Source organism: Oncorhynchus nerka, linkage group LG13 (genome assembly GCF_034236695.1).
Source record: "Oncorhynchus nerka isolate Pitt River linkage group LG13, Oner_Uvic_2.0, whole genome shotgun sequence".
Classification (NCBI taxonomy): Eukaryota; Metazoa; Chordata; class Actinopteri; order Salmoniformes; family Salmonidae; genus Oncorhynchus; species Oncorhynchus nerka.
Window position 1 is genome coordinate 59,733,534 of NC_088408.1, and position 15,366 is coordinate 59,748,899.

Consider the following 15,366-nt stretch of genomic DNA (forward strand, 5'->3'; position numbering starts at 1 on the left):
AGGTTCCAAACTCCGTTTTAGATGAGACTGACTTTATGACCAAAATTATTATATTTACAATTTGTAGTCAAATTTGACACTACAACACATGATTCAGACTCCTATCGATGCCATTTTCAAAGGGATTTGTTGGTTTTTAGGATGCAGTCGTATTCTAGACAGTGACGGTTTGCTGCTGAGTAAGGTAAACTCTACGGTTGCACCTACAGCACCTCTTACTACTGAGACACGGGTAAATCTAGTCTTGTAATTCTTTCACAGCACGCTGTAATAATGGCTAACGGTGACCACAGGTCTCAAAATGGAAATTAATTGATCTAATCCATCAATTTGCCTGCTACTGCTTGTTTTTGCTCAGTAGTGCCCTTAGCTGTGCTGCTGCATCACCACGTGTTCATGTAGTGGAGGATCTGGTTGTCGATGGCCATTGGTCAGGATCTCAGAGAACTGAAGTGAGAGGGATTCTGAACGTGACCATCTGGTGAAAGGCAGATTATAAAAAATGTGCTGTGTCTTTAAGAGTTGAGGAGCGAGAGCTGGCAGTGAGGCCCTATGTTGAGCCCAACTTAATCATAGACTTGGAAAGGCTGCCAGATGTAGCATAGCAGCAGGCAGAACACAGCACACAGCAGCCCCTGCAAAACCAGGCATCGCTACTCACTCTGGTAGGCGTGAGACGAGGCTAGGTTTCAGTGCCTCACTTGATTCTACATCCGCAAGCGCACAAACACAATTGGCAGAGAGGAGCATGCCTCATTCGGTGCTTTGAAGTTATGGAGTTGGACAACGCGGCCGAACTGGGGAGCTACAATGGTAAGGACAACTTGTTAAATCAAGCAGACAACCTGTTGAAGTCTGCCTCTGTCCCCGTGGCAATGGGAGCTTTGAGATCAGCAAGATCGGCTGTTCTCTTTGTGCTTCATTTTCACTCATTTCCAGATTGGAGTTCTAGTGAAGTGGGGTTGTTTGCTGTTGATGCAGATTGCATGTGGAATTCCTATGAATCAAATGTTTTGTTCGAGTAGACAGAGCAGATGCCCGGGGGTTACTAATACTGTAATCAAGAGGATGTTTGACATCACTAGGAATAATTCTTAGTCCATGTGAATGCTTTAGTAAAAAAAAAGTGAGTGGACACTTTTAGTTTATAATGCCTGTACAAAGAGATTCATATAAATATTATTCTGTCTCAGAATAAATTCAAGCAATCTGTGCCGCAACTGGATTTCCACTCTACTCTGTGGGCTGACTGACCCATACAAATCTGGTTATGCGTCTTCTAAAGAATAGCATGAATATTGTGCAAAGTGCGCAGCACCGGTTCAAGTGTGAGGACGTGTAGGAGTCGTTACATTTTTGAGAAGGGAGAATTAATTGTTTGTCTTGAAAGCTTGTACATGTATAATATTTTCAGGAGAACAACTGTTCAATGAACGGTTGAGGATAAATTCTACTTTGTATTAAATACCGATCAACTTAGTGTGGCTTTAGTTCCAACATGAGTCCAGGTTAGAATATTTCTAGAGCCACACTTGGTTGACTTGGATTTATTCCGTTTTATTAGCCGGGCTCTGTGCCACTAACAGTTGTCACGAGAATACCATACCAAAACCACTGTTTGGCCCAACCTTCCTTGGAAATATTAAAATCCCACAACTATCTGCTTCATCCAATTTGAAGTAATTGTCTATCTACAGTACACACTCTAGTATGGGTTAGAATAGCCATCCATCCTGATGCTCAGACGGTCTTCCTCTAGTGTAAAATTGTCTGTGTTCCAAACAACCCTTGATGCACCAGTATGTAATCTAGACACCTCTTTGTTCATGACTGCCAGGTAAGCTTTTTTTGTGTGACTGCCAATGAATTCATGTCAGTTCCCTGATATGATCAACACATTTTCTTATACTGTTCTTTAGTACGTTAGCGTTTGAATGAGTTTGAAGGGAGACATCAGCCTATTTTTCTATTTAACATGCCCCATGGTTAATGTGAATGCATATTTTTGCATTTCTAGCTTCACGAGCATGCAATGTTGTGGTGTGATGAATAATTCATTTTATTAGCACTTGCAGGAGTCACTGTCAGTACGAGAATATCCTTGCGAACAGTCTAGAAAGATACTGGTATGGGCCTTTTTGATGACTACTCTGGCTGAAAAACACAATCATCAATTCCTCCTTAAATGTGAAATATCGATATCAACAGTCAATTTGTACATAATGCTATCTCATCGTTCTCTAAAGTATCCAGAACTATTTGTTTTTGTTAACACTGTAAGGGATTACATGCTCAGCCTGCATTAGCCCTAGATGTAACACAAGGAGTTAATAATCCTGATAATCCTGATGACATATCAAAATTGACAATCTGCTTTAGCATGAAATTAGAATCAACATTTTAAGGCTGTGTTGCCATGACGAGTTGACGATTGCCTAGAGATGGGACAATAAAGCGAAAAATGATCGATACCAATCACTTATCGCAGGCATTTTGCTGATATTGTTCTTTACGATAAATAGCCTATACTACAGAAATGGGAAGTTTGAAATGAAATAAGTTTGCTAATAATATTACTTAATTAATATTGAGTGATTGTTAAAATGGTACAATTGATGGCTACAACCATTAAATGTAAGCCGTTTAAAGGGTAATAAAAACAAAGGTCCATTAAAGTTATAAACATGTTGTTCTGTTTATCATTATCGCGGCAATCTGTCCATATTGTCCAGCCTATGATGAATTTGTTATTTTAGTTTGAGAGATGATATCAAACTCGATTTGTCACATGCGCGAAATACACAATTTCACCTTACCGTGAAATGCTTACTCACAAGCCCTTAACTCTTCTTGAACTGCACTGTTGGTTAAGGAAATAGTTACCAAATAATCTAAAGTAAAAAATAACACAAAAAATAACAATAACGAGGCTATACACAGGGAGTACCGGTACCGAGTCAATGTGCGGGGGTACAGGTTAGTTGAGGTAATTTGAACATGTAGGTAGGGGTGAAGTGACTATGCATAGATAATAAACAGTGAGTAGCAGCAGTGTACAAAACAAATGGAGGGGTGTGTCAATGTTATAGTCCGGTGGCCATTTTGATTTTATTGTTCAGCAGTCTTATGGATTGGGGGTAGAAACTGTTGAGGGTAGGAGCCTTTTGGTCCTAGACTTGGCGCTCTGGTACCACTTGCCGTGCGGTAGCAGAGAAATCAGTCTATGGCTTGGTTGATTGGAGTGTCTGACAATTTGTTGGGCTTTCCTCTGACCCCACCTATTATATCGGTCCTGGATGTCAGGAAGCTTGGCCCTGGTGATCTACGGGGCTGTACGCACTACCCTCTGTAGTGCCTTGCAGTCAGATGCCGAGCAGTTGCCATACCAGGCGGTGATGCAACCGGTCAGGATGCTCTCGATGGTGCAGCTGAGGATCTGGATCTTAACTATTGTTGGGGAAGCCTAACACATTTTTGGGAGAGGTTCTCTTCTGCACAGTTGAACCGATCCAGTAAATGTGGAGGAGGAGTTAAGATGGTGTGTCGCCTTGTTAACGTCCAAAAGTGGAAGTTGCGTCACAGGCTCTCTTTAATTTCCCCTGAAAACAGGATGCATACGGTTGTTTACCGGCCCCGCAGAGGGTACTGTTGGGGAGAAAGAACAGATGTACATACCTCAGTGGCATTACACTTGGGTCCCATCTGTTGTTCATCTTGTCATTTAGATGTCTCCCTAGTAACCGAAGTTGTCATATTCACTGCCAACATTTAGATACAGGATGTCTTACAAGCCGAAAACCAAAGAACCTAACCACTCGGGCGTATTGCAAACGTAATCAAAAAAGTATAAAATTGTAATGTGTTGTATGGCGGCTTACAAAAATCTCCCATGTTTTAACTTTTTTTTTAATGCAAGTTAACAAGTTTTTATCCCCTCTTACATGGAAGGAAATGTCTGCTCGGGATGAGTCCCCCCTCTAGATTGAACAATTATTCCAGTGTACATAAGTGTCTGCCTTATTTCTGTGACCAAAAACACACAGTTTTTTTACCAAATAGGAATCTATTTGCATATTGTATCAATTACAATGCTCTCAAAAAACATGGTACGGCTTGCTAATGCCCTTTAAGTTAAAAATGGCAGTGAATCCCAGCAAGCTCTGAAATATAGTGTAAAAAAAAAAGATGAGGATTGTGGATGACATTTTATTGGGTCCCAGTCCATTTTCGCCCTCTTGAAAAGAAAACCGCTTGCCTCTGAATTTAATGGGATGACTGACTGAACAATGGTGCACTTCTTTTTGACTCCACTTTGTGGGAGTTGAACTGCGTAGATGCATTACGTACCTAGCTTTAAACTGACAGATGTTACATTTCAACCTTTTTTTAGTCTATATTTTGCGATGGTATATTTTGTGTTTCTAAATCCACGTGGTTTATCCTGTACTGTTGTGAAAGCATGTTTGACATGAAGGCTAGCTGACATCTGCTCTTCCCATGTTACGAAGGTGAAAAGATGAGGCTGCCACTTCTCATTTTTATCGTCATTCTTCGGCTTTGTCTTTGAATCAAGTAACAAGTCTAAGCTGTCGTTGCTCATGCTATGTGCTTCTGTGGTTTTACTTTGGCATTTCAATTCACCTTGAAGGCAAGGGAGTGATTCGAGAGATTTTACATTTCTATGAAATGTTTGCAGTAATGATAAGGGTCCTTTTCAGCGCAGTTGTATTAAAGTGGACTAACTGATTTTAGTTGTCAAATATGAAGTTTGACTAAATTATACTACAAGGTTTGACAAAATATTGCCCTTGGTGTGAAATATTTGACCTGTTGGACTGTTGAGCTTTCGAAGACGGACGGACAGACGGACGGACGGGGAGTAAACAAACATCCTTTTATACTATAGAGCTCGTGCTCCATCTTTGACATATTAACATGTAAAAGCATGTAGGCTTGTGACATTTGAAGTTCGAATTCCTTCGGCGAGGGCTCAGCTAGCCGTCATACGTCAGGGCAATTTGCTGACCTCACATGCTGCACACAAGTGTCCTTGTCTGTAAAAAAGCAGCTGTATAAATCCTCTGCCCAATCTTCTCTGTTTCTATAGTCCTCCGCTCAGGAAGTTCTGTCTCGCACAGCTTGTTAGGCCAATAGACTGGAGTGCACCATGCAGTGAGAGACAATGCTAGACTCATAGCGATGGGCTGTAGACCAGGCGACGGCGTCAGACCAGAGATGCAGGCCAGTCCTTAGCCATTTTTCACCCTCCTATTTATACTCATTATAAATGTTTTACTCTGCTTTTTTTGTCTTCAAGAGATCCAGGGCTGGAAGTATAATGCCCTATAGTTGCTTAAAGCCCAGTGGATTGCTGGGATTAAAAATGTGAACGTTTATGAAACTGTTCCTGTCTGCAGTCCATAAACAATGTACAAGTTCAGACATACCAGTTGCAGTGACAGCATAGAAAGAAAATTATTATTTTACAAACATTACCCCTCTTTGTGGACCATGAAGCTCCCTTGTTCAAGAGACTGGATAAAAAAACTTCCCAAAAACAAGGCAATATTTTTTTTAAAGCCCTGTATTATTATCAATCTTATGTAAGTGAAAAAATGATACATTTGACTGTGCCTCTTTTTAAAGGGTCAAGCCACAGTTGAAACAATAAAGTGTTGTCACTGTTTTGGTAAAACGTAGAGGGGTGGGCCTGGAGGAAATATGTAACCACTCTCAAATTCATAGACAGAGCTATGGACTGACCATCCATGATATCACAATCGCTTTAACCAATATTTGAGGCTAGCACATTTGGTACCTTGGAAGTTGTGGGAACATGTGTTTTTGGTTTGCCTTTGGTTCTGGGAACGAAGCCATAAGTTTCCCGACCGGTAAAACTGAATGCTTTTTTAAACATTCTGAGAATGGAAGTGAACTTTTCTCCAGTTCTGGGAATGTACATTTTTAGGTTGCAGGGGGGTTCTGAGGAAGGTTCCCTAAACTATTTCCTGGGAGGTTTTATAAAAGTCCTGAGAATGGAAATGATAGGTTATTTGAAGGAAATTAAATACATTTTCTGAGAACATTCTCTAAATGTTTTGAATATAATGTAAAGGTTATTTGGAGGTTTTTCTTAACTTTCACTGAATGTTTCAATAAGACTTAATAAACCTGCTATCTTAGTTTGGGTTAAAGGTAAACACCACTTTTTTAACTTCCTATTCAAAATCTCCAGTACCACCCCAACATCAACATATGTGAAAATGGCTATTTTCTATGTTTTGTAGTAAACATCATCAACCAATTGGTAGACAACTAGTAGGCAATGCCTACTCACAATTGGTAAAGATCACATGAATAAGAAAACATAGAAACGCAGCATTTTCACATGTTGGGATTGGGCTGGAGAAGATGAATATGAAGTTGAAAAATGTGGACTTTTCCCTTTAGCTGTTCTGAACTCCAAGCACAGATGGGACAAATGGAAATGAATTTGCTTAGGCATTAATCATGCAAACACATTTCCTTTTATTTTGGCACGGTGTCATTGAGATTCAAACCTGTGATATTCTGTTCTCTGGCTTTGGAATTAGTCCTCTGCTAGCAAGCCATGTTTTTTTTAAACTCCTACAAAGCTGTTCATTTTTGTTTATTAAAACAGACCCCATTTCAATGGAAACACTCATTAGGATCAGGAGTGGCCAATTAGTGGGCCAACACACCTAAATAGGCTTGGGTGGTATCCATATTCTCATACCTTCATACCAACCTTGTGCCATACCGGGATATTCTGTAATTGTCAACGGTGGGTGTAGCTGGTGCATGGATGTCAGGCGCAGGAGAGCAGAGATGAGTGAACATGAAGCACTTTACTGAGGCAAATAGTAAGACCAGAACGCAACAGCGTCACCAAAACCAAATGCCCAAAATGAGTAAGGCAGCACAAAGTACTGCCAACAAAGTACAGGCTGCCACAAAACACAGGTAATACATAAAATGTGGCGCTAACCAGCTGGAAGCGTGCCAATCTCGACAAATAAGCAATACCTCACACAGACATGGAGGAAATAGGGGGCTAAATACACATCGTAATTATGAGACGTAAACCAGGTGTGCAGGAAAACAAGACAAAACAAATGGAAAATGAAAGGTGGAACGACGATGGCTAGAAGACCGGTGACGTCGACCGCCGAACGCCGCCCGTACAAGGAGAGGGACCGACTTCGGCGGAAATCGTGACAGTAATACTGGCACTGGACACAATGGGTGCAGTTTTTGAACCCCACAACCTCTAATCCAAAGGTTAACTATGCTAACAAGTAGATGTAAAATTCCCATAGAGAATGCTAACGAGCGCTTTGCGAACATTTTTTTGTACAGTCTCTGACCTAAACTATTTTCAGGACAGACATCACAGCTCAAAAAGTTAGAGAAGTATCAAAAAAATGCTACTCGCAGTTTGCTGCACGTACAAAACAAATATTAAACAGCAAGGATCTAGATCTAGGAGGGGATTCTCTGCTGTTACCAAGCAAAACTTGATTTTGGATGAAGCTAACTAGCTACTAAATTAGCAAACCAAATGCACAACTGCAGAGCATTTGTCACATTTTAGACAGTTAAGTTATAACATATCCAGCTGGCATGTGTGTGTATATATATTAGTATACTGCCCAAGCTTACACTTTAACACACTTAACAAGATAAAGGACAGAGTTTTGTTGTCACTGAGAACGGAATCTATTTTTTTTTTAAATAACGTTCTTTGAACGTTACTAATGTTTTCTTGTGGTTTTTATGGAACATTTTCTTAATGTTCTGAGAACATGACTTGAAATAGAACCCAGAGGAAACCCGTCAAACATTATGCTGAAGTATTGTAATTCTCACAGAAGAATGTTGCTTCTTAATGTTCTCTGAACTAGTACATTGCCAAAATTGAAATGAAATGTAACCATGTTAGAACTTTTTAAGATACGTTCAGTTAAAGTAAGATATATATATATATATATTTATATATTTGTCAAGTTCCTTAAATGTGCTGAGAATCTTCCAAAGCCAATAAACTATCCTGCACCATTACCAGAAAGTTATGGGAAGGTTGTATGCAAAACAACCATATGACAATCACATTCTCACAAAACTCTTAAACATATGGTTCTCAGACTGTTAAGTGCTAGCTGGGTATACAGTGTTTGTTTACATGTACTTCTTACAAACATTGGAGTAAAACAAGTTTATATTTTGGGTCCTGATGGGGTTCGACAGTTGAACTATATTTCTAAGTGATATTATACATACACAGTATAGTGTATATACACAAAAGTATGTGGACAGTCCTTCAAATGAGTGGATTAGACTATTTCAGCCACAACCGTTGTTGACAGGTGTATAAAATTGAGCACACAGCCCTGCCATCTCCATAGACATTGGCAGTAGAATGGCCTTACTGAAGAGCTCTGTGACTTTCAACGTGGCACCGTCATAGGATACCACCTTTCCAACAAGACAGTTCGTCAAATGTCTGCCCTGCTAGAGATGCCCCGGTCAACTGTAAGTGCTGTTGTTGCTGTTAGGCATTTATACTTCACAATAACGGCTCAGCTGCGACGTGGTAGGCCACACTAGCTCACAGAATGGGACCGCCGACTGCTGGAGCGCATAGCACCTAAAAATCGTCTGTCCTCGGTTGTAACACTCACTACCGTGTTCCAAACTGCCTTTGGAAGCAACGTCAGCCCAAAAACTGTTTGCCGCCATTGGACTCTGGAGCAGTGGAAACACGTTCTCTGAGGTGATGAATCACGCTTCACCATCTGGCAGTCCGACGGACGAATCTGGGTTTGGTGGATGCCAGAAGAACGCTAGCTGCCCCAATGCATAGTGCCAACTGTAAAGTTTGGTGGATGAGGAATAATGGTCTGGGACTATTTTTCATGGTCCGGGCTAGGACCCTTAGTTTCAGGAAGGGAAATCTTAACGCTACAGCATACAATGACATTCTAGACTGTTCTGAGCTTCCAACTTTGTGGCAACCATATGGGGAAGGCCCTTTTCTGTTTCAACACGACAATGCCCCGTGCACAGATGTCCATACAGAAATGGTTTGTCGAGATTGGTATGGAAGAACTTGACTGGCCTGCACAGAGCCCTGACCTCAACCCCATCGAGACCTTTCAGATGAATTGGAACGCTGACTGCGAGCCAGGTCTAATCGCCCAACATCAGTGCCTAACCTCACTAATGCTCTTGTTGCCTCACTAGTCCCCGCAGAAATGTTCCAACATCTAGTGGAAAGCCTTCGCAGAAGAGTGGAGGCTGTTATAGCAGCAAAGGGGGGACCAACTCCATATTAATGCCCATGATTTTGGAATGAGATGTTCGTGCAGGTGTCCACATACTTTTGGTAATGTAGTGTATCAATAAGTCCAAATATTGCCCCTTTTTTAAGCACATTTCACAAGGCTTGTGAAGCCTGCCTTCTCAGTTGTAACTGGTACTTTAGAGAGGGACTTCAGGTCCAGGGTCAGCTGTCCTCTGATTGGCTCTTCTAAGCCAGGAATGTAGCTCTCTGCAGCATTTGTTCCCCTGAATGCCACAGAGGGAGAGAGTATTTCTGTAACCCAGTACCCGAACAGCTCCTGAATAGAAAAATGCCTTTTCTTTACTCTTGAAAGAGGGAGGGACAGAACTCGGAGAAGCAATCTTGACTTTGTCACGGGTGCTCCTGTGACTGCCTCTGAGTTGAGAGGAGGGGAAATGGCATGGGACATTTTGGATTGCTCCAATTTACTATTCAGCTTTCAGAGGAAGTCACTCTCTCTCTTCCTTTGAAGTGAGAAATTAGAAAAAGTCCTCTGAAGTTTTCCTTCATCCATACACTTCTCACGTGTGATCTTTTGCAAAAACAAAAATCTCAGGCCATGAGTGCGAGAGGTTCTCATTTCTTTGTGGGAGACGGACATGCATTGCAGTGAAATCCACAGGTGGTTGGAATGCACAGTACAACTCCAGAGTCGGCAATGCTTCTAAATGCTTTGTTTTCAAATCTAGTTTACCGCCGTTGTAATGCCAGTATAGAAATGACAGCAGGTTGCTCTTCGATCATGCCAAGTTGTGACTTCACCACCCATAAGTCACCAAAAGTGAAGTTCTTCTTTGCAGTATGTTTTGTATAATCCTCCATCAGTAGTCACATTTCAATACTCTGAAACAAGCCATTTACATTACATTTACATTACATTTAAGTCATTTAGCAGACGCTCTTATCCAGAGCGACTTACAAATTGGTGCGTTCACCTTAAGACATCCAGTGGAACAGCCACTTTACAATAGTGCATCTAAATCTTTTAAGGGGGGGGGGGGTGAGAAGGATTACTTTATCCTATCCTAGGTATTCCTGAAAGAGGTGGGGTTTCAGGTGTCTCCGGAAGGTGGTGATTGACTCCGCTGTCCTGGCGTCGTGAGGGAGTTTGTTCCACCATTGGGGGGCCAGAGCAGCGAACAGTTTTGACTGGGCTGCGCGGGAACTGTACTTCCTCAGTGGTAGGGAGGCGAGCACGGCCACGGATGTTACGGTTTTCTTCCATCGAAAGAGAGTCGGACCAAAATGCAGCGTGGTTAGTTCGATACATCTTTAATGAAGAAAAAAACACGAACAATACAAAAACAACAAACGGAACGTGAAAACCTAATACAGCCTATCTGGTGACAACTAACACAGAGACAGGAACAATCACCCATGAAATACTCAAAGAATATGGCTGCCTAAAATATGGTTCCCAATCAGAGACAGGTGATTATCGTTGTCTCTGATTGGGAACCATATTTAGGCAGCCATATTTTTCAAGTATTTCGTGGGTGATTGTTCCTGTCTTTGTGTTTACACCAGATAGGGCTGTTTCGGTTTTCACATTTCGTTATTTTGTAGTTTCTTCATGTATAGTTTTTTCCTTCATTAAAATATCATGAATCATCATCACGCTGCATTTTGGTCCGACTCTCCTTCACCCATCCGTAGCACGCGCTCCAGCAGGTGTATCTCATTGATCATCCCTAAAGCCAACACCTCATTCGGCCGCCTTTCGTTCCAGTACTCTGCTGCCTGTGACTGGAACGAATTGCAAAAATCGCTGAAGTTGGAGACTTTTATCTCCCTCACCAACTTCAAACATCTGCTATCTGAGCAGCTAACCGATCGCTGCAGCTGTACATAGTCTATTGGTAAATAGCCCACCCATTTTCACCTACCTCATCCCCATACTGTTTTATTTATTAACATTTCTGCTCTTTTGCACACCAATATCTCTACCTGTACATGACCATCTGATCATTTATCACTCCAGTGTTAATCTGCAAAATTGTAATTATTTGCCTACCTCATGCCTTTTGCACACATTGTATATAGACTCCCCCCTTTTTTTCTACTGTGTTATTGACTTGTTAATTGTTTACTCCATGTGTAACTCTGTTGTCTGTTCACACTGCTATGCTTTATCTTGGCCAGGTCGCAGTTGCAAATGAGAACTTGTTCTCAACTAGCCTACCTGGTTAAATAAAGGTGAAATATTTTTTTTTTTTTTTAAAACCACAAGAAAGCCGTTACAACGGAAATGTGGCAAGGCTGTAAGAGCCCGTGAACTTTAGTGAAACCATGGGGAATGAGGATTTTTTTAAACATTTATTCTTTTGCTGTTTGCTTTATGTGCTGTGTTGAAGTGCGTTTCTCTTAAATGTTTTTCAAATTTGGTTGGTTGCTGTATGTACATGACACCCTATCTAGTGATTTGTGTGTTTAGAATTTTGTCCCTTGACTGCTCTCATCAATGTACACTGGCTCAGAATCATACTGCTTTGCAGAAACAACAGTTCTCTACCAGTTTACCACCAACTGGCTCGAGAAGGTGCCTCCAGAGAGAAAGTACACCACTGCTTATTATCCTCCCATCAGGGCATTATTTCCGCAAACTTTTTCCACCCTGGGTTTTAGAATAATCCATTCCTTTACTAAACTCACTCACTCCTAGAATCTTCTCTGTGCTCAAACATAAAGCTAGAAATTTAGCTTAGATGATAAGTTAAAGGAAATTCACCCATTTTGAATGTTATATTGTTTTTGTGCATCTGAGCAATGTTCTATTGATTCCTGGTATGTTTTCACGTGTATCTGAGCTAATCGCCGTTCAAGCAGGCAGAAAGACAGTGTCACGCCCTGACCTTAGATCCCTTTCATTCTCTATTTGGTTAGGTCAGAGTGTGACCAGAGTGTAACTAGGGTGGGTAATCTGTTCCCCATACCAAGCCTCCCGTTACAATCCATGGCACAAAGCATCCAGTGACGATCCGGAGGCTCTGGCGACGACGATGCCCACCCGGACCCTCCCCTATAGGTTCAGGTTTGCGGCCGGAATCCACACCTTTGGGGTGTACTGTCACGCCCTGACCTTAGAGATCCTTTTTATTCTCTATTTGGTTAGGTCAGGGTGTGACTAGGGTGGGCAATCTATGTATTCTATTTCTTTGTTGGCCGGGAATGGTTCCCAATCAGAGGCAGCTGTCTATTGTTGCCTTTTTCCACCTGTAGTTTGTGGGATCTTGTTTTTGGTACTGTGCTGTTTAGCCCTACTAGACGTTTCGTTTTGTATTTGTTTGTTTTTTCGGTGTTCATTTAATAAATTAAAATGTACGCCTACCACGCTGCACCTTGGTCCGATCCTCCATCGACGAACGTAACATACAGCCAGTATGACGAGTTTTGCATCATATGCTCGGAAACTTGGGGAACGTTTCAGAAATGTTGCAACCATAATCTTTACATGTAGACACACCGTCAGCATGCTAATGATAAGATTTCTAATCCAGATGAAGGCTTTGACTGTCTTTTCATCCTAAAACAACCATCTGTGATGAGTGTAGCTAGAATATCATCAATGTTAATCTGAAGATTTTAAGATAAAGATTGTGCTGTGAATAGGTTGTTCCACAGGATTAATATAGGAACATTTAATGCAATGTTGTGTATAATGCCTGATTCTGTCTGGCTCTGACGTAAAGGCTGATTTGGTGTGGGAAGTTAGCTGCTTCAGTAGGTGATGTTAGTCCTGGCAAATGGAGTCCTCAGATTTTGTGGATGTTGTACTGTAGGTGTTCATTGTTTTTTTAACCATTTTTGTAAAAAATAAATAAATATAGTTTTAACACGAGAAAAAGGCATGAAAGCCAATGGAGAGTGAGCACAAGGCCTGGAATTTGCACTGAAGCGTAAGCAAAGTTTTCGTTGGCCAGAGCTTGGTGGAGTAATAAGTTGATCACTGGAGTTTAGAATAATCCTTAATTTGGTATCACCTAATTAGATTTGAGTATAACGATATCCTTCACTGTCATGAAGATCAGTCTCAAGTAGAACAATCTTGGATTTGAAAGCCAACCGTTTGGCTTTCTGAGGGTATATCTCTACTGCATGTATTTTGGATGATTTACAAGCTAATTTCTCACATTGGCCATACTCGACTACTAAAAAGATTGGAACAGCATGCAGACTCAAGTAGGTCACCCAGAAGACAATTTCTGCAGCATGGCATGAAACACCTCTGTCTATATTTCTGGCCTGGCCTCTGCTTTAAACGATGACGGCTTTTGGAACACGAATGATTTGATCAAACTCCAGAGATGAGTTTTGTTTTTGGAAGAGCAGAGTTGTGGAGCATTCAGGGCCCCCAGGCTTTTCACGGAGAAGCCTTTCACGGCAGCAGCGGGCAGGCAGGAGGGAGCAGCACTAGGTTTGAAGGAGCATACCAGACTGAGGGGTGGGTGACTGAGCGTATGTGACATGTTTAAGAGGGCTAGAATTCCAAAGGGGTTTGATCCTATTACAGCTGTATTGCCATCCTCTCCAGGGGCATGAATTGCATTTATGAAGGGGGGAAAAAACGACCAACTGAAAGATGTCCCTGTCAAGGCGTCATGTGTCCTCTAAACTGCTTGCAGCATGGCAGGGATGTTTTTAGGGGCTGGAGGTTGTTGGAAAATTCTTTTAAGGGATGCATGTTAGGGAGATTACAAATATCATTTTTTCCTTAATTGTTTTTGTGAGTATGAACATGTATTTGTGCAGTATTTTTTATGTATAAACACTAGACAGTACACACAGTAGCTTATTACTGCAGTATTGGTCATATACATGGAGTGTACAAAACATATTTTGGTATTGTACATATGTAGCTAATTTTTGGTCACAGGTCCAGGAATGGCTGAAGAATTGCAACATTTGCCTAGAACTAACACTACAGATAGCAATACTGGGTGATTTGAAAAGCCATAGTCAATCAATCAATAATATAATAATTATTTTAGCAAAAATGTTTCTTTTTAATGTACAATCTGTAGAAGCTATGAGAGTAGGAAGGTTCAATTCTTTTGTGAAGCATCACAGCACAGTTGGAAAATATATGGCAAGTAGAAATCCGAAATGGATGATGTTGAGAGACAGATGGGGGGGGTTGAGTGGAGCTGAAGGGTGGGACTAATAACAAGATAAACAATGTAAAACATACGAGATCTGTAAAGTGTATATAGGTTTGGAAATTTTGTGAAATAGCATAGTTACAAATAGAAATCATCAAACTGGATGGACATCAGAAATAGAGGAAGGACTAAGAACAAACAAGAGAGAACTATTGTAAAGTAGAGTATGTATAAGATGTATGGATTGAAGGTAGAAGCAGAAGTGTTTATTAGTTTACTCCAATTGGGGGATCGGCGGAAGGGTTTGCAGGGAATAATAATAAAGGTATATTCTTTAAAAAAGTATGTATGTCTATATAGGTATGTATGTATGTGTGTGTGTATATATATGCATGCGTGTATGGATATATATATATTTACCCCAAAAATATGGGGGATTGGAAATGATGCAGACAATTACATTGGAAGCAACATTCTTTCCGCAATATTAAGCTGATCCACCCTCTTAAAGGAAAAAAAAACACAAAAAAACATTAAGAACACTTCCTAATATTGTGTTGCACTACCCCCCACCCCCTCCCCTCCCATTTTCTCAGTGAAGCCTGCTAGGCTACTTCAGTTTTATAGCTGAGCTGTGCTTAATATGAGCAACTGAGAAATAAATATAAGAACACTTATTTCACTCCATGCATCAACCACTGTTTGAGGAGCTTGCTCTTGCTGGGAGACAGGTGATATTCCACCCAAACTCTGTATGCCAGGGGCTCTCCAACCCTGTTCCTGGAGCTACCCAGTGCTTATTCTGGGAAACCAAGTGAAATCTTTTCGGGAACATTGATAGTAACATGATTTCGCAAAAAAACATATTTCACTAAACTGTTGACGGACAGCCTCTGCATGCCC

At 41.1% G+C, this 15,366-nt stretch overlaps 1 protein-coding gene across 1 annotated transcript in view; it reads left to right on the forward strand.

Annotated features, from left to right (window-relative positions):
• Positions 1-577: 577 nt before the first annotated feature.
• LOC115139746 (disabled homolog 2-interacting protein-like) overlaps positions 578-15,366 on the forward strand; it is a 121,551-nt gene continuing 106,762 nt past the window's right edge. Inside the window, exon 1 of the mRNA XM_065026505.1 lies at positions 578-813. Coding sequence (XP_064882577.1) covers positions 774-813 — 40 coding nt within the window. The 5' untranslated portion in view covers positions 578-773. The remainder of the gene's footprint in view (positions 814-15,366) is intronic.